Source organism: Tyto alba, unplaced genomic scaffold, assembly GCF_018691265.1.
Source record: "Tyto alba isolate M040663 unplaced genomic scaffold, T.alba_DEE_v4.0 Super-Scaffold_7, whole genome shotgun sequence".
Lineage (NCBI taxonomy): Eukaryota > Metazoa > Chordata > Aves > Strigiformes > Tytonidae > Tyto > Tyto alba.
Window position 1 is genome coordinate 26,523,531 of NW_024881328.1, and position 22,583 is coordinate 26,546,113.

The window sequence follows — 22,583 nt, forward strand, 5'->3', positions numbered from 1 at the left end:
GGGTTTTGGTTTTTTACTATGGCAGCAGAAATACCTATAGCTGGTGGAGCTTCTTTTTTAGGGACAGGAACAGGCTTTCTTTCTTCTGGAACATGCCTCTTTGGTTTCTCAGGCACTTTAAAGAGATAGGTGGTAAACACTTAGTAGAGAGTAAAAATATTTGGTAAATCACAGTAGGCTACTTTAAACATGCTAGATAAGCAAACACTACATGTCAAAAAATACACTGCTTTATCAGATACAATATGCTCATCTCAGAAAAAGCTATTCAAAGAATTATTTAAAGCAGTGATTAAGAAGAATTAGATTTAGAAATGCAGTAGGGCTTGAACTTGTAAAAGTAGAGTCATAGAGAGATGGAAAGACCTCAGTTCTGATATGCTATGCTTTGGTAAAAAGTGGTACAGGCAGATATGAAAGCTCAGAAAAATGGAATGCATAATGATACAAAGATTTTATTCACCTTCAATCTGTGGGATCTCCACTTCTGTAGAAATGACTTCTTCTTCTTCTTCTTCTTCTTCTTCCTCCTCCTCCTCTTCCACTTCTTTATGTGCTACAATAGGAATTTTAAAGATATTAAATTTGGATATAAGAAATATCAATGTCTGTAGTAAATCTGAAAAGTTGTTAAGATACTATTTGTGCCCAGTACACAAAGTTCGCTTAAACACATATGCTAATATGTAAAAAGTTTAATCCAGAAAAGAACAGCATGTGCAAATCTCACAATGAGTTTTGATTAATTACAGACCCAAATTGCTTTAAAAAGATTAAATATTGATTAGCCTCTCATTCTTAATCAATCTACCTTCAACTGGGTAAACAGCTTCAAAGAATCTTTCTTCAACAGTTTTCTCATGCTCTGTTGGCTCTTAAAAGAAAAGCATTTAAACAATGTTAAGATAAAATAGTTGATATTTTGACATCTATTAATCTAAAGAAAACTGGAGCTCCATAACACGAACAAAAAGAAGCAATGCAATTGAAAGACAAATACACAATGTGTCTAAATATGTAATTTGCTGTACATAAAAATAGATTAAAAGAAAATCTAGTAGGATTGAAGGATTGTTTTGATTTGGGTGCACAGATTTTTGGTTTTGTACATACCTGTGACATATGAATACTCTTCTTCTCTGTGGACAGAAACCGACATCTTTTCTTCTGAAACAGTCCATGTTTCTACTGTCGGTACTTTAAAGATAGGATTTTGTTTTAGTATTTTATATTCTAGATCCACATTAGTGGTAGTCAGCATGTGAGTGTTTATCAAATCTGTATCTGCATTGCACATTTAAGTTTTAGACATATTTAGACAGTCAGTATTCATATTCTAAAATACTGGACACAAAACAAGTATACAAGTATAATATTTAGTATCTGTTAAAGACTAAAGACACAGACACCTTTAACCCGAAAATTTAAAATAAATGCATGCACAGGCTTTTGGAAATAGTATATGAGAAGAATTCTAAAGGCAGTTCTTCAAAGAAATTTTGGGGCACTGGGCCAAAATTATGCTTATTATGTAAGTATAGGCCAGCAGGCAGAATAGATGAAGAAAAAGCTAAATCACACTCCAATGACCTGTAGGCTTTATAAACAAAAATCAAAAGGCTAGCCATAAACTTGTTAAAACAGACTTTCTGAAAGATAAAAGCATGATACACACACCAAATAAACACTGAGAGTAGTCACAGCATGACTAATACAATAAATCCAGATACATACACACAGGCCTACGTATTCACAAGAGGCACAAGAACACACAGGGTTGGGAAAAATGTAAACTTCAGTTGAAAGATGCTGATCTGTACCTTCCTTTTTAATAACTTTTTCTTCGATGATCTTTGGTGTAGGTTTTGGTGGTGGAACTTTCTTGGTAACTGTTGACATTAAAATTTTCTTAGTCATATATTTAACAAAAAGATCAAAATAAGTCTACAGCTATCTGTCAGTGATGTTGAAAGTACAACAGACGAGACAAATATAACCTAAATCAATAGCTAAGTCAGGCTCCTTGGAAGCACACAAAGCAACAGAAGGAATGTTTTTGCTTCTTTTTATTGCTACCTTCTAAAGGGGCTGGGTAACTCAGGGTGTTTAGTACACAGGTCGTATCCTGACATATGTTGAATTGCAGCCAAGAGACTTCTGCAGAATGGGAAATACTATACAAGATAAGGTGGTTACCAAGAGAATAAGGATATATCTTTATTTCATAACCAAATGTCTTAGTTTGGGCTGAAATAGAGTTAATATTCATTTTCAGGGACTAGATGAGTGTTGTGTTTTAGATTTAGCTTTGGGTTTCGTATGGGAAAAATGCTGATAGCACACTGATGTTTTCAGCTGCTACTGAGACTTCAAGGACTCTCCGACTCTCCATGTCCTGCCCGTGCGCAAGGGCACAGGGAGCAGGGAGGGAGCACGGACACAGCACCTGATCCTAACTGGCCAGTGAAATATTCCATATCATGGAACGTCATGCTCACTATATAGAGGAGGGGTGGTTGGGAAGGAGCTCTCTCGCTTCCGGGGTTGCGATTGTGGGATCTTGGTATCTCGGGGTCGCTGGCCGGGAACGGGCTGGGGATTGGTTAGCGGATGGTGAGCAATTGCATTGTGCATTGCCTGTTTATATATTTCTTTTTGTTTTCCCCCCATCATCGTTATTGTTCTCATTTTATTGCCATTATTAAACTGTTCTTATCTCAGCCTGCGAGTCTCCCTTCACCCCTCTAATCCCCTCCCCCATTCCCAGGTGGGGAGGGGGAAGGGATGGTGATTAGCTGCGGTGGTTGGTTGCCGATCAGGCCCAAACCACAACACCAAACAGTTAACCAAAACATCCTGGTAGACAGGTCAAGATGGAAATCTGAGGAAGACGGGGATTTCACACCTTCAGCTCAGTGTGAAACATACTGTTTCACCCAGTGCAATTTTACATTTACTTATTTTCTTAAAACATTGGTAGTTAGCATCTGCATCTAATGTTTTCCCCTAAAAAACTTTTCATCTTCCATTTATACAATTCAGCAGAAGCTTTTATTAGATCTTTCAAAGACTGAAAAATTAATCAGACCCATGTTAAATGAAAAAAAAAAAAAAGCATATGCAGATCAGCTAAGTAACAATATCCACTCCTTTCATATAAAGAAGACATTAAGGTAATTAAGTAGTAGTTACCCTCAGCCCGTTTGACTTTTTCCTCTGCAATCCTCTGAGTGGTTATCTCCACTTTTTCATCAACAGGTTTCTTGACAACTGTAAGTGATTCAGATATATTTATTGTTTAAATAATCTTCCAAATTACTTTCTGGACAAAAAACAGGTAGAACTGGTTACTTTCTTGTTTAGGACATTATAACCTTTGCACAACCTATGAGTTGTTCAGTACATTATTCAGTGGTGGTGAACTCTGATGGTAGAGGCACTTGTGAAACAGGTGATCAGACGCTTCCTCACCTGTGACATATGCAGTGATCTAAATGGAGGACACTTCTCACAAGTGCAGTGTTCACTGGCTCAAAAGCACCACCCAAGGCTAATATACAGTGAAAAGTAAAGATAACTATAGCTCAGTTTGATTTTGCCAGCAATTTTTGGTTTGGTTCAACCACCATTGCCACTATTATTTCTCTGCTCGAAAATATGAGGTGGGAGAAGAGAAAGGGTTGCCATGAGCCTTGCTCATGTCACTGTCCAACATGAAGAGAATTCTCTCCTTTTCACGGAAATGTGAATAGCCACCACAGTTCATCTTGAAGGAGATGCATGAGAGATCTTAATCTGCACATTCCTGTAAATTTGCAAGAAAGTCATACCTTTACGAACTGTTACTTCTTTCTTTTCCTTCTTTTCAGCTGTAATTGCTGGTGGTTTTCGCTCAGGCACAGGCTTCTTAGGAATTTCAACCACTTTAAAAATAATAACATCACTTAATGATGAAAATGCATTTTTAAAATGCTCAATACACAGAAAAGGTATTAGTTATGCCATTATAAATTTATGAAGTTGAAAAACACACACAAAGTTTTAGAGATCCAATTGTTGCAGAAAAATTTTCTGCTTATTTCCAAGTTTGATGGTTTCTCATCAAAGCCAAATTCTGTTCCTAGAGGTATTATGTTACTACTACCCTGGACAGAGCATGCAAGAAACTGCAAAATACAGCTACTAACATGAAGCAATTAATCTGTAAAACATTTAACCTAAATCAAGTTTATCTAGAATACATGAAAATGATAGAAGAAATATCCAAAACAACTAAAAATGGTACACATCCTCACAAACTACTAATTCTTATCAAGTTTTAAAGATGTCCCAATCTGCAAAGTCCATTGGCAATCAAGTTACAGTGTAGAGAAGAAATAAAATGGCGTGATAATTAAAATACCTTCTTCATGAATGACTCGTTTTTCTTCATAAGTCACTTCTCTTTTCTCATAAGCTTCTTCCCATTCCTCTTCCCCTTCATCATAGCCTTCTTCCTTGACATAATAGTCATGGTCTTCTCCATAATCTTCTTCCCATTCTTCATAAGTTTCTCTGGGCTTTTCATATATTTCCTTCTTTTCTTCATGAATCTCTTCTCTCCTTGCCATGGATGTTATTTTGACCTCTTTTGGCTTCTCTTGCAGCACCTCAGGACCTTAAAAAAAAAAAAAAAAAAAAAAGATTAAAAGATTATTCATATTATTCATATCATAGCTTGGAATTTTGGAATTTGCAAGGCATATTGGATGCTTGTAGTTAAATTATTTTACCCTCACAGACGGTTTAAAGAAATTACTATTTTTTAAGCAGTCCTGATCAGCTTGGATTTTAAATGTGTGTGTTTATAACATAAAGACAAAAATTAACTAGAGTTGATTTATTCAAGGTAATTTGAAACAAATTGCCTTGTTTACATAAGGTAATTTTCCTATTTTTAAAACATTAAAAAACAAACAAACAAAAAAAAAAAACAAACAAACAAACAAAAAAAACCAAAACAAAACAAAAAACCCCCAAAAAACAAAAAAGGATAAAAGTTACCTTTAGGTGGTGGGACTTCTTCAGGACCTTTTTTAACCACCTTTTTGGATACTTTCTTTACTGGAACCTTTTTTTCTGCTGAAAACCAATATATTTTAAAATTTCAATTAGGAAAAAAAAAAAAAAAAAAAAAACAACAGTCGTAATGAAACATGTACACACTGTCCAATTACTTTAAGTATTCTTACCTGGCTTCTTCTCCTCTGGTGGTGGAACAAGAGGTAGAAGAATAGGAATAGGGGCAGCTTGTAGGAAAAAATAAATATTTAGAATAAAATGTGAGTATGATGTTTTCTTGTAAATGAAGAAAAACTCTTAGTGCATTTGGATTTTATTTTATTGGTTTTATTGCAGCTGCAGAATAAAAACAAACATTGTGCTCAGTCTGACACTTTACCGTAGCTGGAAGAATACACTGTGAGTGGGAATCCCCTGGCTACCTCTGTTTGAATCCTGACCCTTCTCAGCTTTATTTTCTTTACTGCCATAAGTCTCCTATCCTTGATGATAGTAGTTAATCTAAATATCAAATATGTCCCCTCCTGCTGCCACTGCAAGAGTTTACCAAATTATCCTGGAAATGAAACCACAAAGATTGAACTTCTAAGGTTCATAGTAGTTTCAAAGGGCAGTAATACAGACAGCTTGTTTAAAAGATATTTCTGTGGCAAAAAGAAGAAAAGGTGAAAATAAAGAATGATCAGAAAACTGAAATAAAAGGAAGATCAAATGAACAAGAGATTGATAGGAATACAAGATAGAAAGGACAAACTCTTTTTAAGAGAAAAGGCTTCATTCCTACCACTGTGTATAGTTTTTACTTTCCATAAAGCAAACGGAGTCTATCCAAGCCAAGACTTGCTCATATTATATTTGTATAGAGACAAGTAACTAGATCTTATCATTGAGCTAAGATTCTTCTCTGAGGTGTCCACTGGCCTGCTGCTTCAGTGCAGATCTAAAACAGCACTATGGAAAAAGTATGTTTGTTGCCCTACCTTCAGCTGGTTTTTGAGGTGGAACTGCAACTTTGGCATCAGGAACATCTAGAAAATCAAAATGTTTATTTGATTTAACAAAAAAAAAATTAGATTTGAATATTCTTTCCCCAAGAAGAGTAGTAGTTCATGGTGCTTTATCTGTTCCAGCATACAAGGATTGTAGCTTGTTCCTCAAGAATAAGCTAGCTGACCAATACATAACTAATTGCATTAGACTTTCTGTCTGGCCAGGCTCTACACTCTTTCATTTTATTTCTAAATAATTCTAGCATCATTTTAGAGTAGGATCTTAAGAGCATTCATAAAAGAAGATCATTATAAATCGTAAGGAGATTGTTGTTACCCATTTTGCCTCTGTGGTTATTTTTTTTCAGTTGTGCAGAGGACATCAAATCTATTCATCATTACCTTTTAATTGTTTTAATCCTCAGTCATTCATATAAAAATAAACTTCTGTGTTTTAGAGAATGTGTCTTCCTGTATTGTATAAAATAGGACCCCAGATACATTAATATGAATGATTTTGTAGTTATCACACTATTCACTGCCACTATTTATGAGAATAAATAATTCCTCATATCTATGGATAAGGAATGATTTTTCAGAGTGTAGGTTTGACTTACTGTAACCAGGGAAAAAAGATTGAAAATAAAAAATAAAGCAGAGCAATGCACTAAATCTCTGACAGAATATAGACATAATCTTGTGTCAGTCTTGCAGTCTTTACCTGGTGGCTTCAACTCCAGTTTGATTTCTGCAAAGGAATAGTAGATTTCTTTTAGGTCTATTTATTTTTCCAGAATCATATTTCAAACTCACAAATCTGCAGATGGCTATGACCGCAAATTTGTTTAGCAAATTCACTAACCTTTGGTTACTAGATACAGCTCTGCAGTGCTTCTTGCTTCTCCTCTTGGTTCAAGACGAGCAATTACAGAATATACACCTGTAACAGCCAAGAATGTTGATATTTATAGGCCTTTATTATTAAAAAAGAGACAAAAAAATCAAGAATGGCATAAGCACAAATATTCCATGCATTTTTACCTTCATCTTCTGCAGTAACATTGTGAATAGTCATATAATGACAGCGACCTTCACTTCTGAAGCTGTACTTGAGACTCTCTCTCAGTTCAGTGGGGCCTTTATACCATGTCACAACTGCATCATCAAATGACACCTCGCACTCAAAGGTTGCAGACTGGTGTTCACTCACTACGATGTTCTGTATGCTCTTTGTGAATTGAATTGGTTCTGCTGTTTTTAGAAACAAAAAATATATAAAGTGTTATGTATCACCAGGTTATTTAGCTTATCTATTTCCTTCTTATTGTTTTAAGAATAATAGCTACGTTATAATAAGAGTTAATAACAACAGATCTTGAAAAAGTAGAGTAAGAAAAAGGGATTCCATCTCTTATGAAGTTTTCAGCATAAGAATGAAGATTAGAAGACATAAGAGTACAAGTGTAACAAGATTATTGTGCAGATAAATTATGCAAGATAAGACATGAAGGAAATCAAAGATAAAGAAAAATTAAGAAAAAGAGGAAATAAAAAAAAAATATGAGTATCAAAGAAAATAAAAGAAAGTATGACTCAGATAGTTTGAGGGCCATGGGACTTTAGTAATTATGATTTAGTCAAAAATACTAACTTATACAAGTATGTCACATATTGTTCAAAGAGAAAGGACAGCAAAATTCCTTGTTTAGTCCATTTCCAAGTTCGGTAATATTTCTTCGAGAAATTCCTTTTATTTTCATCTGTTCTGTTAATGGAACATCCAGGAACTGTTTATAATAAAGAGATGCTGTATCTGTTTACAAACCTTCAATGGCCAGATCTGCAGTTGTTTCTAGATTGTCAAGCTTGCAGGTATACTGTCCCTGGTCTTCTGTTCTAACATCCTTGATGATGAGTTTGTGTACTTTGTCAGAGACTTGTGTTGAATATCTCCCTCCTATCTTAATGGGTCTCCCATTTCTATACCACTGAGACTTGGCATTTGGGATAGAGAACTGACAAGACAGCGTACATGTATTTCCTTCCTTGAAAGTAGTGTCATGAAGATGTCGTTCAACTGCAGGTTCTATTAGCATGTTAAAACATACATTTTAGCAGACATCAGACGGTGGAATAATTAAAGCATAAATTGATTCAAATACATACTTCAAAAAAACACTTACCAATAACAGTTAGCCTTGCACTAGCAATGTGTGGTCCACATACTATTCTGAAATTTCCCTGGTCCTCAAGTTGGCAGTTCCTGATTCTCAGTATGTGGCGATCACCTTCAATTCTAATTTCATATTTGTCACCAGAGTCCAGTTTCTGGGTTCCCTTGTACCATGAAAGTTTAATTTCGGGATAGTTAATTTTAATCTCACATTCAAAGATAGCATCCTCATCTGTTAAAACCGTCTGATTTTCAATGTCTCTGATCAGAGTAATAGGCTGAAAAATATTAGTTTAAATTAGTTTCAAGTTTCCTGCTATGGGTTTGAATATTTCACAAATCAGTCCAAAAATGTTACCTCTGTCTGTGAGAGTCGTTGCTGAATAAAAGCTACAAGTTCATCAAACTCCTGATCTTCTCTTTGAGCTTTTTCTGTAAGCTCAATTTCCTGTAAAAAGGCAGAATACAATCAAAGATTAAAGGATGTTAAATGTCAAGCTGTCATGTTTATCTAGCACAGGATTATCTCCTACATCAGATGTTCTGTAACTGTACTGTAACTAGCTTATCTTCCCATCTTAAAAATTGCAGCTAAGATGTGAAGACAGCACATATTTGGCCAGAAGATCCATTCCTTCTTCTTGGGTTTGAGCATGCAAGAAATTGAGAGCTTTCAGTAAAAGATTTAAAGAGGAACCAGAAATTTCTGCACGCATAGTAGCATCAGAGTGTGGACACCAAATCTGTTTAAAGGAATCGTGTTACTCCTAACAAAGCCAATGCTGCAGTCATGCTGTATCTTACCAATCTATGGCTTTCTTCTGCTTGGGTTTGCTTTAGTAACTCAAAGGCTTGCAGGAGGCCACGGAAATCTGTAATTCCATACATGCGAGCATATTTCTCATATTCTTTGGGGTCTACATTTTTGAGAAGTTCCAAGATATCAATAGGTTGCTCTTCCTCTTCCTCCTTCCTTTTTGTTGGAGTGCTATTCAAATCAATGACATAAGTTAAATATACACTGCTTTGTCCCTAGAAAGTTATTCACTGAAAAAATGTATCAGCTTAGAACTGCCCTGTGCAGTGGAATCCTTGTTTAGTCTAGTCAGGTGTTTCTATTTTTACTACAGTTATTCATATTTATTGAATATTAAAAAATTATATCTCGATCTGAGATATATAATAAAAAGTGTTTCTTCTGTGTTGATGGCAAATTAATCTATAAAAAAATTCTATATACCTTTTTAGTTTTGCCCTGAGATCCCCTTCAACAACTTCTTTCTTTCTTTCTTCAACTTGCAGGTTTACACTCCTCTCAATTTCACCATGTTGGTTAAAAGCTACACATTTATACATGCCAGAATCAGTTTTTATTGCATCCTTTATTTCTAGTTTGGCTTCATCTCCTCTCTGCTGGATTATAATGCGACCTCCCTGGTTGAGTTGCCTCCATTTTCCCTTCATCCATTTAACATTTGGAATTGGGTCTCCTCCAACTTTTGCAATAAATTTCGCAACAGTCTCTGCAGAAAAATTCAAATGAGGAAGCTAAGTCTTTCCAGCTGTCTATGACAGCAGGACATAATTTTAAACAAAAGGTATAGGCGAAAAGAAGACAAGGTACTTTTTTGAAAAGAGTTCTTACTTTCCATTACTTTGATATTCTGAGGCTCTGACACAAAATAAAGTTTTCCTTCCACTTCTGCTTTCTTAGCTGCTGGTGCAGCTGCTGGTTTTTCTAAAAAACAGAGTCAAACAATTAAAACAGATGATTTTATGTAACAGTTTATTTTCATGTGTGATAATGGTTCCAAAGGAATTGTAAAAAAGGAATTAATTACAGAGATGGAACAAAATACCACGCAAGAGATAAAAATACAAAATGTTTTCATATTGTTTTAATTAACTTGTATTTTACTTTCCAGATAAAAGTGAACACTGTGGGCCATATTGTGCTGTTCATAAACTTCAGTCAGGTCATTTATATTCTGCACGGATGCAAATTCATAGATGGATATGCAACTAAGAAGCCTCATTTTCTAAAATGGGTAAGTTTATAGTGAGGTATTCTCTTTTCTGTCTGTTTCTGGCAATTTCACCCCCAGAGTTATTTGCACTTTTTTATCAGTGATCTGTTAATTTTTTTGTTTTGTTTTATTTTGGTTTGGTTTTTTTGTGCATAGTTCTTAGCCTTGTGTCTACCCATGTAGTGAAAAATACACCATTTCCATATATTAGCAAACTCTTATGCCTTTTATGCAATGGTAAGGCAAGACCTATGTGGAAGAACTCATGCTTAGATGATATTTGCTTTTAGCTAAAATGTCAAGATGTCATAGAGTTGTAACAGTCCTGAAGCAATTAGCCTCTAAGACCACATGCTCAATCAAATTCCTTTTATATTTTCCTTTAACAGACACCACTGTTCCCATCCTTTCCATAAAAGATGTATGTCCAAGTAATTTCACTCATTTAGCTTGTATTTTTCTTAAATTTGGTGTTTAGATTTGGAAACTAAATTCTTAATCTTTTTGATAAGAATATACTATTGATTTGACTGTTTATGCCACATTTTATATATTAATTTTTGTTAAATATACTGTCTTCCCAGACTACACAGTTTTGCAAAGAACTAAAAATTACTAAATGTTTGCTATTAGATCGGTAACATTTTTGTTCCACAGAAAACAAAGCAGGACGGGATCTTGTTTTAAATTCCCATCATATGCCTTGCTTTTCCCTATGTTACTGTACCTTTAACTGTCACTTTAGATTTACAAGTATCAGTGCCAGCTGCATTTGAAGCTTTGCATACATATTCTCCTGAATCGGATTTGGTAACGGCAGCAAGTTCCAGAAGAGCTACTCCATTAGCAAAGCTGAAGTTGCATCTGTCTGAAGCTCTTATTTCTCTTCCTGCCTTCAGCCACTGAATCCGGATTGGCTGTGATCCTTGGACATGGCAGCTGAGATGTAGGATATCACCTTCCTCTGCTGCCACTGGCTGAAGAGGCTGGTCAAATACTGGAGGCTTTTTAGGTTCTGGAATATGAAAATGCTTGAGTGAATACTCAAGGAAGGAAAGTATGATTAAGAACGTAAGAGAACAAGAGATACACGTGATTCTTAAGAAGACAATGGCAAGGAATGAAGGAGGATAAACAAGTCTGAGAATGTCAATCATAGTTTTAGAAAATGGAAGAAATACCAAGAGAGTATGTTTTCTATGCAAACATGCAAGAAATATCTTCTCTCCACACAGTAAGGACATTCACATGCAAAAAATAGTGTAAGAACTAAGATACTGCTATCAGGCTCTGATATAAGCACCTTTAAAGTCACAAATATGCAATTTCCTGCAAGAGTATTATGATGAAGTGCTATGCTGCCACAACATACTGTCAAGGCTGCCCAAGCTTAGACGTAATTCTATAGAAAAACTGTTATTCCCTGAAAGAAAGAATGATTAAAAATTCAACAGAAATGTCACATAAAGATTTCAATATTCACTTTAGATCAGTCGCAGCAAATATTGAAAAAGTAAAGAAGGCCACTCCCTGTAAAATATCACAAAATTAAAACAATTCCTTGATTTTGTGGTTTAACTCAGTTTTATCTTGTCCACCTCAGAACAGATTACTGCTGTTAAGGTAAGTAAAACCAGTTCATAAGATAGGAGCTGTATATTTGCAGCCAATATACAACAAATAAAAGAAATAACCAAAGAAAAATAAGACTTCAACTAACCTGTGATAACAACAGAAGATGTACACAACACACTTCCTGCTTCATTGGACACTTTACAGGTATATAAACCAGCATCTGATTGCTCTACATTCTTTATATACAAAAGTAAGGTATTGTTTTTGAAAGATATTTCACAATGAGGGCTTGAATGAACTTCCTGATTGTTTTTGTACCAAGCAACAGTCAAAGGCTGAGAGCCAGAAACACAGCCCTCAAGTTTAAGTTCATTCCCTTTTGTTTCTTCTATTGCTTCAGATAGTTTCTTAGTAAAAGTAGGTGGAGTTTTTCGTTCTGTAAAAAAAAAAAGAATATATTATTCAAATTCTATGAATCAAACCTGAAATGACAAACTCTAAAGAAAATGTTTCAAGAAAAATTTGAACACTTAAGAACTGATATTTACTCTCATTTAAATTTTTAAGTGAAAATATGCCAAGATAAACAGCAGGTGTCTTGCTCTTAGAGTCACTGTGATAGCTGATTTTCCTATTTGAAAAAGAATCCTCTTACATCAGTTTAAGTCAAATGCCATTTAAAAAGCCCCAAGATTTTTGTCATGTTCTCAAGAAAGAAATAGCTCAAAGCCTATAAAGAAACTAGGAGGAAGAAAATATTCTTTCCTTTCTCCTCCCATTGTTGTTAGTGACTCTGTAATTCCCTTAAGAGACTCATGGGTATCTCCAGACAAGTACTTTCAAGCTATATCTCAAATATTTTTCCCAAACTTGCAGCAATAAGGCTAACTTCCTTTATAATTAAAGGAATAAAAATATACACACAATATTTTATCTATTCAGTACCTTTAACAGTCAGTTGAGCTGTGCAAGAGTCCTTTCCAACTTCATTGCTAGCAAAGCATGTATACTTTCCAGAGTCTCCCCTGTCAACTCTCAAGATGGTCAAGTGGGCTGTATTGTCTACATAACTGATCTGGTAGTTTCTTCCTGTTCTAATCTCTTGGTTGTCTTTTGCCCAAGTGACTCTAATAGGCTGTGTTCCAGAAATGTGACACTCAAAGTCAGCACTTTCTCCAATAATACCATCCACAGGTGTAACTGGGATGTCAAAGAATGGAGGAGTCTTCCCTTCTGAAGAGTGAAAGAAATAAAAAAGCATCACTTTAAAATTGCATTTGGCTCTAAACCTCTGTGAAATAAATATAATTTGTACTGTATTAAACCCATATATAAAGCACAAGCGAGTTTTAATACATTTCCATTAAATACTTCACAGCCCACTGACCTGTAAGGACAAGCCTGCCACTGGAAGAAGCAGTCCCAATTGCATTGGTAGCTGTGCAAGTATATTGCCCAATAAGGCTTCTATCTGTCTTCAATATCTGGAGAGTTGCTATATTATCCACGAAGGTCGTGTGAACATTGTAGTCCTCTTTTACACGTACACCATCTTTAAACCAAGATACTTCAATAGGTTCTGAACCAGCAATACCACAATCAAATGTAACTGGTAAGCCAACAGTTTCATGAACATCTCTTAATTTCCGTGTAAAAGAAGGCGGAAGTTTACGCTCTGTAAGAGAACAGGTATTGTACAGTAAGGACTTTCAAAAGATGTGTACCTATTGCTGTACTCACCAATAATCACTGATTAGTGATAACTATACCGTAGAGTATGCTAGATTTTTGCTGGTAATTTCTGATTAAAAATGTTATTCAGCATATCATTTATTTGGACCGTGTTGTGAAAAGAGCACTGTGCATATGGTTGCAGGAAAATACATAAATGTTCTGTCCTCAATTATACCCAGTTAGCATATTTAACCCTCAGGACTCCTAATGGTGGAAACAAGCAGAGCAATATCCTCAATGAGGAAGGAAGATGCAGAGGCTTGTCTCCCTACAGAAGAGCTGTGGTCAGTAAGAGACATATTTCAATTAGCTTTATTGGTAGGCCTTTGTTAATAGAAGATGATGACACATTCTTACATGTCAAGAAACAGTAAAGTATTTAACAAGGAAGAGGTAATCTTTGTTTTTCAAAATAGCAAAGCATACTTAAGAAAAACAGATCATTTCCCCATTTTAAAAAATGAAATATTCACCTTGAACCGTCAGTAAAGATGATGAAACAGCCTCCCCAACAGCGTTTTCTACTTTGCAGATGTACTCCCCACTGTCACTACTGTCTACCTGGCTGAAAACCAGAGTGGCAACTTGGTTCTTAAAGTGCATTTTCACAGTAGCAGTTCCTCTCAGCTTTGTATCTCCTTTGTACCATGATACAATCATTTCTGGTGTTCCAGCAACCTGGCACTGTAAGGATGCAGAATCCCCAACAGTGACCTGCACTGGCTCCAAGGGTGTAATGAAGTAAGGTGGTTCTGAAGAACAAACACACACCATTAGCATAAAAAGGAATTGCACAAGGACCATTAGTAGTTCAAATAACACTTGATGAAATTATGGTGACTTGACGCACCTAGTATTGTGATTGCACCATGACAATTATCTTGTCCAGAATCATTTTCAATATGACAAGTATATTGCCCCTGATCTTCTAGTTTGCTACTAGAGATTTCCAGTATGGCAGATGTTTCTGTAGTGGTGATGCTACACTTTTCAGAGTGTATTATTTTTACTCCATTTTTCTTCCATGTTACTGAAATTGGTGGAGTACCTGTATATGTGCATTCCAAGATTAAATTTTTCCCTTTTTCTACACATAAATCGTTCACTTTCTTCACAAATTTGGCTGGTTCTATAATGAACAATGAGAAGAAAACAAATTAAACAAAGCCAAAAGATTGTTTTTAGAAGCATAAGAAAGATAAGAAACAGTAGTCTGGACAAACCTTTGACAAAAAGATGTGTTGTGCAAGAAATCTTCCCTGCCTCATTAGAGACCTGGCAGGTGTAGTCTCCACTCTGAAGTGGATATACATCAAACAGCTCCAGTTCTGCAATTGAATCTTGCAAAGTGATATTACATCTTTCTCCTGGTACCAGCTCAACACTACCTCTAAACCATTTAACTTCCAATGGAGAGGAGCCTTTTATGATACTGGTAAAAGTTATGTTTGCCCCAGATAAAACATTTAGTGGTTCAGGTTTCTTCACAAAAGATGGTGGTTCTAAGCATGCAAATAAAACAGAGAAGAAGTACATTTGAACTTCTGATGAAGAGCACAGTAATCAGAAATATGTAATAAAGCAAAGAATAAAGTATTTTTGAAAATAAATTTATGTCCCCTGACTCTGATTTCTTATTGGTACTGACCTCTAACGCTCAAAAATGCACTGCATTCGTCAGACCCAGCTACATTAGTAGCTGTGCACAAGTAAGTTCCCATATCAGATTCCTGAAGTCTGTTCACTTTCAGAGAACAGGTATTGTCTGTAAGGGTAGCCTGATACTTGTCTCCACTGGTAATCTCCTGGCCATCATGAAACCAGGAGACCATAATGGGTGGTGACCCATAAACTTTGCACTCCAGTACAGCAGAAGAACCCAGATGACCATATGTTTCTTTCAGTTTTCTTGTGAAAGAAGGAGGTATAATACGATCTGTATTTGTCAAAAAAAAAAAAAAAAAAAAAAAAAAAAAAATTACCATACAGGAGCTTAAAATGCAGGAAGTTCCCCGTGTATAATAAAATCAGTTAACTTTCTTTTGATTTATCTGCTTTAGAAATCCGTTCCTACACACATAAGTCATTGGAATGTAGATAGCTGATGGTTAATGATATTCACATTTTTTGAGGGAAAAATTTTATTTTTGCAGTTCTTTTTCACAAGCAACAATATTGCATCAGCTGTGCAAGAAGACATGTAGTTTAAAGCTGAAGAAATCAAGCCCTTGCAACAACTCCTGCCCCTCAGAGATTAGGTAGGCATCTAGTCTTGATGTTTGTCAGTGGCATGCCAAGTAGTCCTATGATTACACAAGCAATGAGTCTCCAGGGCTGCCAGTAATAAGAAACAGTTTGCTATCTGAAGGCTTTGTAAAGGAACTGTAGGATCCGATGTGACTCGAAAAGAGTAGTCAACTAACCTGAAACATGCACTGAAGCTGTGCAGCTGCTTTTACCAACACTGTTTTTCACCTCAAAAGTATATTCTCCACTGTCTTCTAGTCTTGCATTGAGGATCTTAAGCCCAGATACTTTGTTGAAGAAACTGATTTTATATTTATGGTCAGTGGACAATTCATTCCCATCCTTAAACCACCTAGCAGTAAGCTCTGGTGTGCCATCTACTGTGCATTCCAGAGTACAAGAATCTCCAGCTGTAACTTTGACTGGGCCTGGCTTCTCTACAATGACTGCAGGTTCTGCAATGAGATGCAATGAGATGCACTGAGTCACAAAATTTTTAAAATAAGCAATGCTATAGTTATTAGTATGATAAAATTTGAAATTTTAAAGCATCTTAAAATACATTGTGTTTTTTATCCCATGCTACCAACCTAGCACTGTCAGCGTGGCAAAACATTCTTTAACTCCAGCATCATTTTTTATCTGACAAGTGTATTTCCCAGCATTGGCTGGTTCTGCATTTCCAATCCGCATAGTTGCAATGTTTTCTGAATAGGACATCCAAAGATTATCACTTTCCCTAATGATTTCCCCTTTGTCTTTTAACCACAGAACAGAAATGGGCTGTGATCCTTCTATTGCAGCCTGCAGTTCAATCCACTCTCCAACTACGACAGTGAGATCACTCAGCTTCTTCACAAAGGTTGGTGGTGCTATTTAAGAGAAGATATTTAACAGTAAAAAAAACACGCCAGGAATGGAAAAGTAGGAGGGGAATGACAGGAACAATGAAATGCCAAGAAGGTGCCAATATTTATACAAACCTCTTAGTGTTACAGAGCCAATACAGGAGTCACTTCCCACATCATTTACAGCTTTACAGTGATATTCACCAACATCTGCAGTATCCACACTGAGAATGTGAATACTAGCTAGGTAGTTCTCAGACATGACCTTATACTTCTTGCTGCTCCGAATTTCCCGTTTGTCTTTATACCACGAAATCTGGAATGGAGGAGTGCCCTGAAGCTCACATTCCAGGTGAACATCAGACCCTTTCAAGGTCTGGACTGGATGGGGCTTCTTGGTAAAAATGGGAGGTGCTGAAAAAAAAAAGGAGTTACAGTTTTTGTTATTTGAGCAAAGGAGATTAAAGAGGACAGACTGTTCAAGTAGCCTTTCTGATGCTGAACAGCAAAACCAAACCATAAATAAGAAAGATTTCCCACAGTATAACAAATAGGCAAGAGATTTGCCACCTATTCAGACAGGTTTTGGCCTCTCTAAAGAAAGAGGGGTTTAACAGCTTTTCCACAGGGGAGGACTCATACAGATAGAAAGGTAAGGAAAGAACTAGGATTCTGACCTTTTACTTTCAGTGAGGTACTGGTGCTTGCACTGCCTGCCGGATTCTGAGCTTCGCAAGTGTAGTCACCGCTGTCTTCAACACTGAGGTTGTGCATTTCAATGACTGCCACCGAATCCACAAAGGACATTCTGTATTTTTCACTGGGAAGGATCTCTGTTTCACCTTTGTACCAGGTGACTTTGATTTCTGGAGATCCACCTATTTTGCATTCATACTTAGTGGAATCATGCTGTTTCACAAGTCTTGAGGAGTCTAGTTTCTTAATAAACCTTGGTGGTTCTGCAAAGTCAAAAAGGAGAAATGTTTTAAACTGCATTGATTCTTCGAATAAGCAGGGAAATACGTAACAGAAAAAGTAAACTTTGGGGACTTATGCAAACATTCAAAGTTTGCAATTGCTATGAATTATTTTTTTTTTTTTAGATTATTTCAAGTTGGTCCAAAATCTAGGTTAGGAAGCAAACAAGTTCTCTATCTGCATTTCAGTTAGTTTCTCCTTACTTTATTGTCTCACTCTACTTCTATGTATTCAATACAGATCTGCTGACGTGTGGCTTTCTTTAAGTAATATCGTCTTGCAATACACGCATAATCAAAATGCCAGATGAAATGCAAGAATCCAAACTGTTCAGCCAAGAAATATTATTAAGAGCATTTGTGATGAACATTATAGCAACTGCTTTATATCTTAACATGGCATTAACAATTGATATAGTCAAAAAATGTAATTTCATTATAACCCTTCACACATTTATTGCAAAGCCAAACATAAAGGTGCATATAAAGAATAAAAGTCAAGGAGCTTAGGTAGCAGAGAAAAGAGGTTCAAAGTAATCATGTTGGGAAGAATCATGAGATGGCTGATATTACAGAAATTGATGTTAAAGGTCCCCTGACTGAAAAGTAAACCAGATGGTTACATTTTGTTTTGTAAGGAGAGAAAGGAGTGGAGGTTTGACACTTTTCATCAAAAGCACCATATGGATGATTCAGAATCACAAGACTGAATGTTCATAGATCACAGATATAACCAGTAAAACCAAGAGGAGGTAATGTGGGCACAACAAACATCTGCAAAACAAGATGAAGTGCCTCTTTTTATATCTATCTGCAAAGTGTAGGAAGAATATCTATTTTACTGTGGGTTACTTCAACCTGTGGGACATTTGCAGAACATCCTATGTTGTTAGTAACAAAACTTCCTTGGAGTTTTAAAAATAGAAACGATGGCTTGTTAACACAAGGACTCTTGGAACTTTAGTAATTTACTATCAGGTTTCACTTTGACAGAGAGTTGATCTGCATACTAACAGTTGCTTCGTAGTCACACTAATTCTATTCCTTTTCAAAGATGAGGATATACAAGTTAGTAAGGTATATTCTTAGAATGTAAAGCAGTTTCTAGAACCTAAAGTAATTGTTAAAACTACAGACTGGGAACATTAGTTTGGGAAAGTTAATAAAAAACTGGGAGATTTTCAAGGTCAATTGCACAAAAGATCTTAATTCTACAAACAAAATACTGTGTGTCATAGAACTAAGATAACACCTGTTCAAATTAAACACATGCAAATCAATGCACACAAAGAGCTTGCCCTTCCAAGTTCTATGGAAACTGGCTGACTAACAATGAATATAATTAATTTTACAGCCTTGGGGAAACTCTACAAATTCTAAAGGATTGAAGTGAGTGCCAGTATAAGTCCAGGATCAAAAAATAAAATAATAATCCTGGGGAGAAAATAACAAATAATTATGAATAAAGAGTTGAAGAGTAAGAAAATAAATAAGGTCAGTGGTGATCATTTTATTAATGGTAACTTTGGTCAAATAAAACTATTAGTAATGTTATCATTAATAATAAACAGAATTGTGATTTTGCTGGAAACAAGCTTTGAATCTTTTAAAGAGGTTCTATTTCTTGCTACAATTTTTCAATGTTTTTTGTAAGTCAAGCTCTATAATAACAGCATCTCTACTTGCCACTGAATCCACAGGTAATTCAGTCTGTCATATTCTTCCCAACCCCACCAAGAAAAATCCCTACGGATATAATATACTCTTGATATATATAATACGCTTGACAAGCAATTATTACAAAATCTTGCTAGTGGTAGTTCAGTTTCTTGTATTATTTTTCTTAGAGAATAAAATTCATAGTATTTACTCTTGAAATGTTTTTGTTCTTTCCCCCACAAACTCATACACAGGGAGAAAAAGAGAAAGCACTAAACCAACAGGGACATTTGAACTCATGTGTAATTTAAGTAGTATATTTTACATTCGTTCTTTTATAAAATCAGTAAGAATGGGATATCCGGAACAGCTATAAATAAATCAAGTGTTCCCACCTACATTGAGGAAATTACACTAATATACAAGTGTCACTTATACCAAGACAGTTTGATCCAGTCATAAATTTAGATCATTGAAATGTATAAGTTCCACACACTATGTGGAGAAGCAAAGTGTTGGCGGAATGGATATCTATCACCGAGCCTGCCCTCAGATTCTCCAATTTTGCTGTACAGAACAGCATTTTTCAATGATTTCAGTCTGTGAAAGTGTAAAACTATTTGCAGGAGCTGCACACCCAGTAAAAATACATTCAGGTCTCATAAGTGAACTGAGTTTCTCTCAGTTATCTTTCTCTCCCCTGAAGAACTTAGTGAATGTCACTGCTAGAGAAAGACTTTAAGGAAGACAGATTTTGCTGGCTAACAGGGCCATTCATAAAGGCACAACAGGGTACTGAGAGTTAGCATTTCAATGGAAGAATCCCTTTGATACAACAAATCATACACTCTACCAGAACAGAAGAAAGATGAATAAGAATTTAAATATTACAGTATTATTTAAATAAAATAAAACATCTCAGTGTGGCCTAAAGGTTGTTAGTCTCACACATGTCTGCATTTAGGGCTTTGTTTTCCAGGTGTCTGCCTTGCAAAGAAAAGCCTCACGAACACTATAGCTCACAGCAATACCTTGTACAGCCAGCTGAGCTGCGCATGTGTCCTTTCCAACACTGTTGCTGGCAGTACATGTGTAGAGTCCAGCATCCCCTTTACCAACTTTTAGGACTGTCAAGCTGGCCATGTTTTCCACCAGTGTCATCTTGTAGTTGTCACCTGGGCGGATCTCTCTGTTGTCTCTGGTCCAAGTAATCCTCATGGGTGCAGAGCCAGTCATGTGGCACTTAAAGGTTGCACTTTCCCCTCGCGCCACATCGATAGATACTGGCTTGATGTCAAAGAAGGGAGGTTGTAGATGTTCTGAAAAAATTAAAACGTGACAGAGCTCACCTCCAAGCCCTCCTCACCACACACCTCACCATGTCATGCCCCCTGGCCATCGTACAATGGGAAGAGTAGGAAAAAGGGTAAAGAAATAAAAGAGAAAAGACGTAGAAAAGATTTTTGTTTAAGAGTGAGCTACAAACCTGTGAGGACAAGTTTGGCGCTGGAAGATGCAGTCCCCAGAGCATTTTGGGCTGAGCAAGTATATTGGCCACAGTAAGCCATACTAGTTTGCAAGATCTGGAGAGTTGCGATATTATTTAAGAAGGCTGATTGTATGTTATCACTGTCACTTAAGAGAACTCCATCCTTGTACCAAGACACATGAATAGGCTCTGAGCCATTTATGCGGCAATCAAATGTCACTGGGGCACCAACCGCCTCCTGAATATCTTTCAGTTTTCTGGCAAACGTAGGGGGAAGTTGACGTTCTGAAAAACAATAATAATCACCACGATAAGTAGGAAGTCACCCTGTCAATCTAAAATTAATTAACTCTGAAATTAATAAAAGCCCATTTCTGTAGACAGTAAAGAGTCCCTGCAAACTACCCCAGGAAAGAATGGCCCTTGGCTCATCACCTTTAACAACAAGCAAAGCTGTGGATGTGGCAAATCCAACGCTATTTTCTGCTTTGCAGATATATTCTCCAATGTCACTATCCTCCACAGTAGAGAATGCCAGTGTTGCCACATTATTCTTGAAGTGCATTTTGTAAGCCTGTGTTGATCTGAGCTTGGTGTCATCTTTGTACCAGGACACCTTGATTTCTGGCGCACCACCGATCTGGCATTTTAAGACCAAGGGCTCGCCAACTTTCACCTCCACACGGTCCAGGTGTGTGATGAAATAGGGTGGTTCTAAGGAAGGAGAGAGCATAGTGATCAGAGGCAGAGCATCACTGGGTGCCTTAGAGGGATCAGGAAAGATGCATACCTAAGATGGATACAAGGCTATGGCAAACATCCCCACCCGCCTCATTTGCCACCTCACAGGTGTATTCGCCTTCATCACTCTTGGTGCTGTTGAAGATTTCAAGAGTGCCAGATTTGTCAGTAGTTGTAACACTGCACCGTGGAGACTGAGCAATGGGCATGCCATTTCTTTTCCAGGTGACAGAGACAGGAAGGGTGCCTGTGTAGCTGCTTTCCAGCACAATGGACTTCCCCTGCTCCACACTGAAATCACTTAATTTCTTCACAAAGACTGCAGGCTCTGTGGGGAGGCATAGATCAATAGTGAGGGGGACAAGATATGGCAGGGCTGCAGGCAGAGTGGGAAGGAATACCTGTGCATACACACACACACACAAACACACCTTTCACAAAGAGTTGGGTTGTGCATGAGGCACTGCCAGCATCATTTGTGACCACACAAGCATAGTCTCCGCTGTGGCTTGGTTCCACATTGTATAGCTGAAGCTGTGCCACAGACTCATCCAGAGAGATGGAGCAGTTGCTGTCCGGCACCAGCTCCCTGATGCCTCGGAACCAGGTCACTTTGAAGGGAGTACTGCCCTTGATGTAGCTGGTGAATGTCACACTTGATCTGGGCAACACTTCCTGGGGATCAGGTGTCTTCACAAAAGAAGGTGGTTCTAAGGATCATACAAAGAAATTAAGAGGAAGAAAGGTGTTAACAGGAGACTCTCTGTGATGGAGGAAAACTGGAGCAGGTTTGAGTCAAAAAAAAAAAAAAAGGAAAGAGGGATAAAACAGAAAAAAACAAACCAAACCAACAAACAAACAAACAAAAAAAGTAAAACAAAACCAAAACCAAAACCAACCAACCAAACAAACAAACAAAAAAACCCCAAAACAATAAAAAAAAAAAAAAAAACAAAAACAAACAAAAAAACCCCAAAAAACAAAAAGAAAACCACAACAATATGAAAAAGAAACCATGGGAAACCAGAAGGAAGGAAGAGAAGAAAGAAGAATTTTGTTGAAG

At 36.6% G+C, this 22,583-nt stretch overlaps 1 protein-coding gene across 1 annotated transcript in view; it reads right to left on the minus strand.

Annotated features, from left to right (window-relative positions):
* Positions 1-22,583, minus strand: part of TTN (titin) — a 240,837-nt gene that overhangs the window by 147,366 nt on the left and 70,888 nt on the right. The window contains exons 80-116 of the mRNA XM_042784452.1: positions 21,952-22,230; positions 21,570-21,848; positions 21,215-21,493; positions 20,777-21,064; positions 20,322-20,609; positions 17,332-17,613; positions 16,790-17,068; positions 16,397-16,678; positions 15,983-16,261; positions 15,208-15,495; positions 14,783-15,061; positions 14,410-14,688; positions 14,033-14,311; positions 13,213-13,500; positions 12,771-13,058; positions 11,971-12,261; positions 10,978-11,265; positions 9,869-9,961; positions 9,464-9,746; positions 9,028-9,211; positions 8,582-8,671; positions 8,234-8,501; positions 7,876-8,136; positions 7,092-7,301; positions 6,913-6,990; positions 6,772-6,798; positions 6,042-6,089; positions 5,232-5,288; positions 5,044-5,118; positions 4,403-4,657; positions 3,831-3,923; positions 3,193-3,270; positions 1,821-1,889; positions 1,114-1,197; positions 812-874; positions 464-556; positions 35-115 (exon numbers count right to left, since the gene is read on the minus strand). Coding sequence (XP_042640386.1) covers positions 35-115; positions 464-556; positions 812-874; positions 1,114-1,197; positions 1,821-1,889; positions 3,193-3,270; positions 3,831-3,923; positions 4,403-4,657; positions 5,044-5,118; positions 5,232-5,288; positions 6,042-6,089; positions 6,772-6,798; positions 6,913-6,990; positions 7,092-7,301; positions 7,876-8,136; positions 8,234-8,501; positions 8,582-8,671; positions 9,028-9,211; positions 9,464-9,746; positions 9,869-9,961; positions 10,978-11,265; positions 11,971-12,261; positions 12,771-13,058; positions 13,213-13,500; positions 14,033-14,311; positions 14,410-14,688; positions 14,783-15,061; positions 15,208-15,495; positions 15,983-16,261; positions 16,397-16,678; positions 16,790-17,068; positions 17,332-17,613; positions 20,322-20,609; positions 20,777-21,064; positions 21,215-21,493; positions 21,570-21,848; positions 21,952-22,230 — 7,305 coding nt within the window. The remainder of the gene's footprint in view (positions 1-34; positions 116-463; positions 557-811; positions 875-1,113; positions 1,198-1,820; positions 1,890-3,192; positions 3,271-3,830; positions 3,924-4,402; positions 4,658-5,043; positions 5,119-5,231; positions 5,289-6,041; positions 6,090-6,771; positions 6,799-6,912; positions 6,991-7,091; positions 7,302-7,875; positions 8,137-8,233; positions 8,502-8,581; positions 8,672-9,027; positions 9,212-9,463; positions 9,747-9,868; positions 9,962-10,977; positions 11,266-11,970; positions 12,262-12,770; positions 13,059-13,212; positions 13,501-14,032; positions 14,312-14,409; positions 14,689-14,782; positions 15,062-15,207; positions 15,496-15,982; positions 16,262-16,396; positions 16,679-16,789; positions 17,069-17,331; positions 17,614-20,321; positions 20,610-20,776; positions 21,065-21,214; positions 21,494-21,569; positions 21,849-21,951; positions 22,231-22,583) is intronic.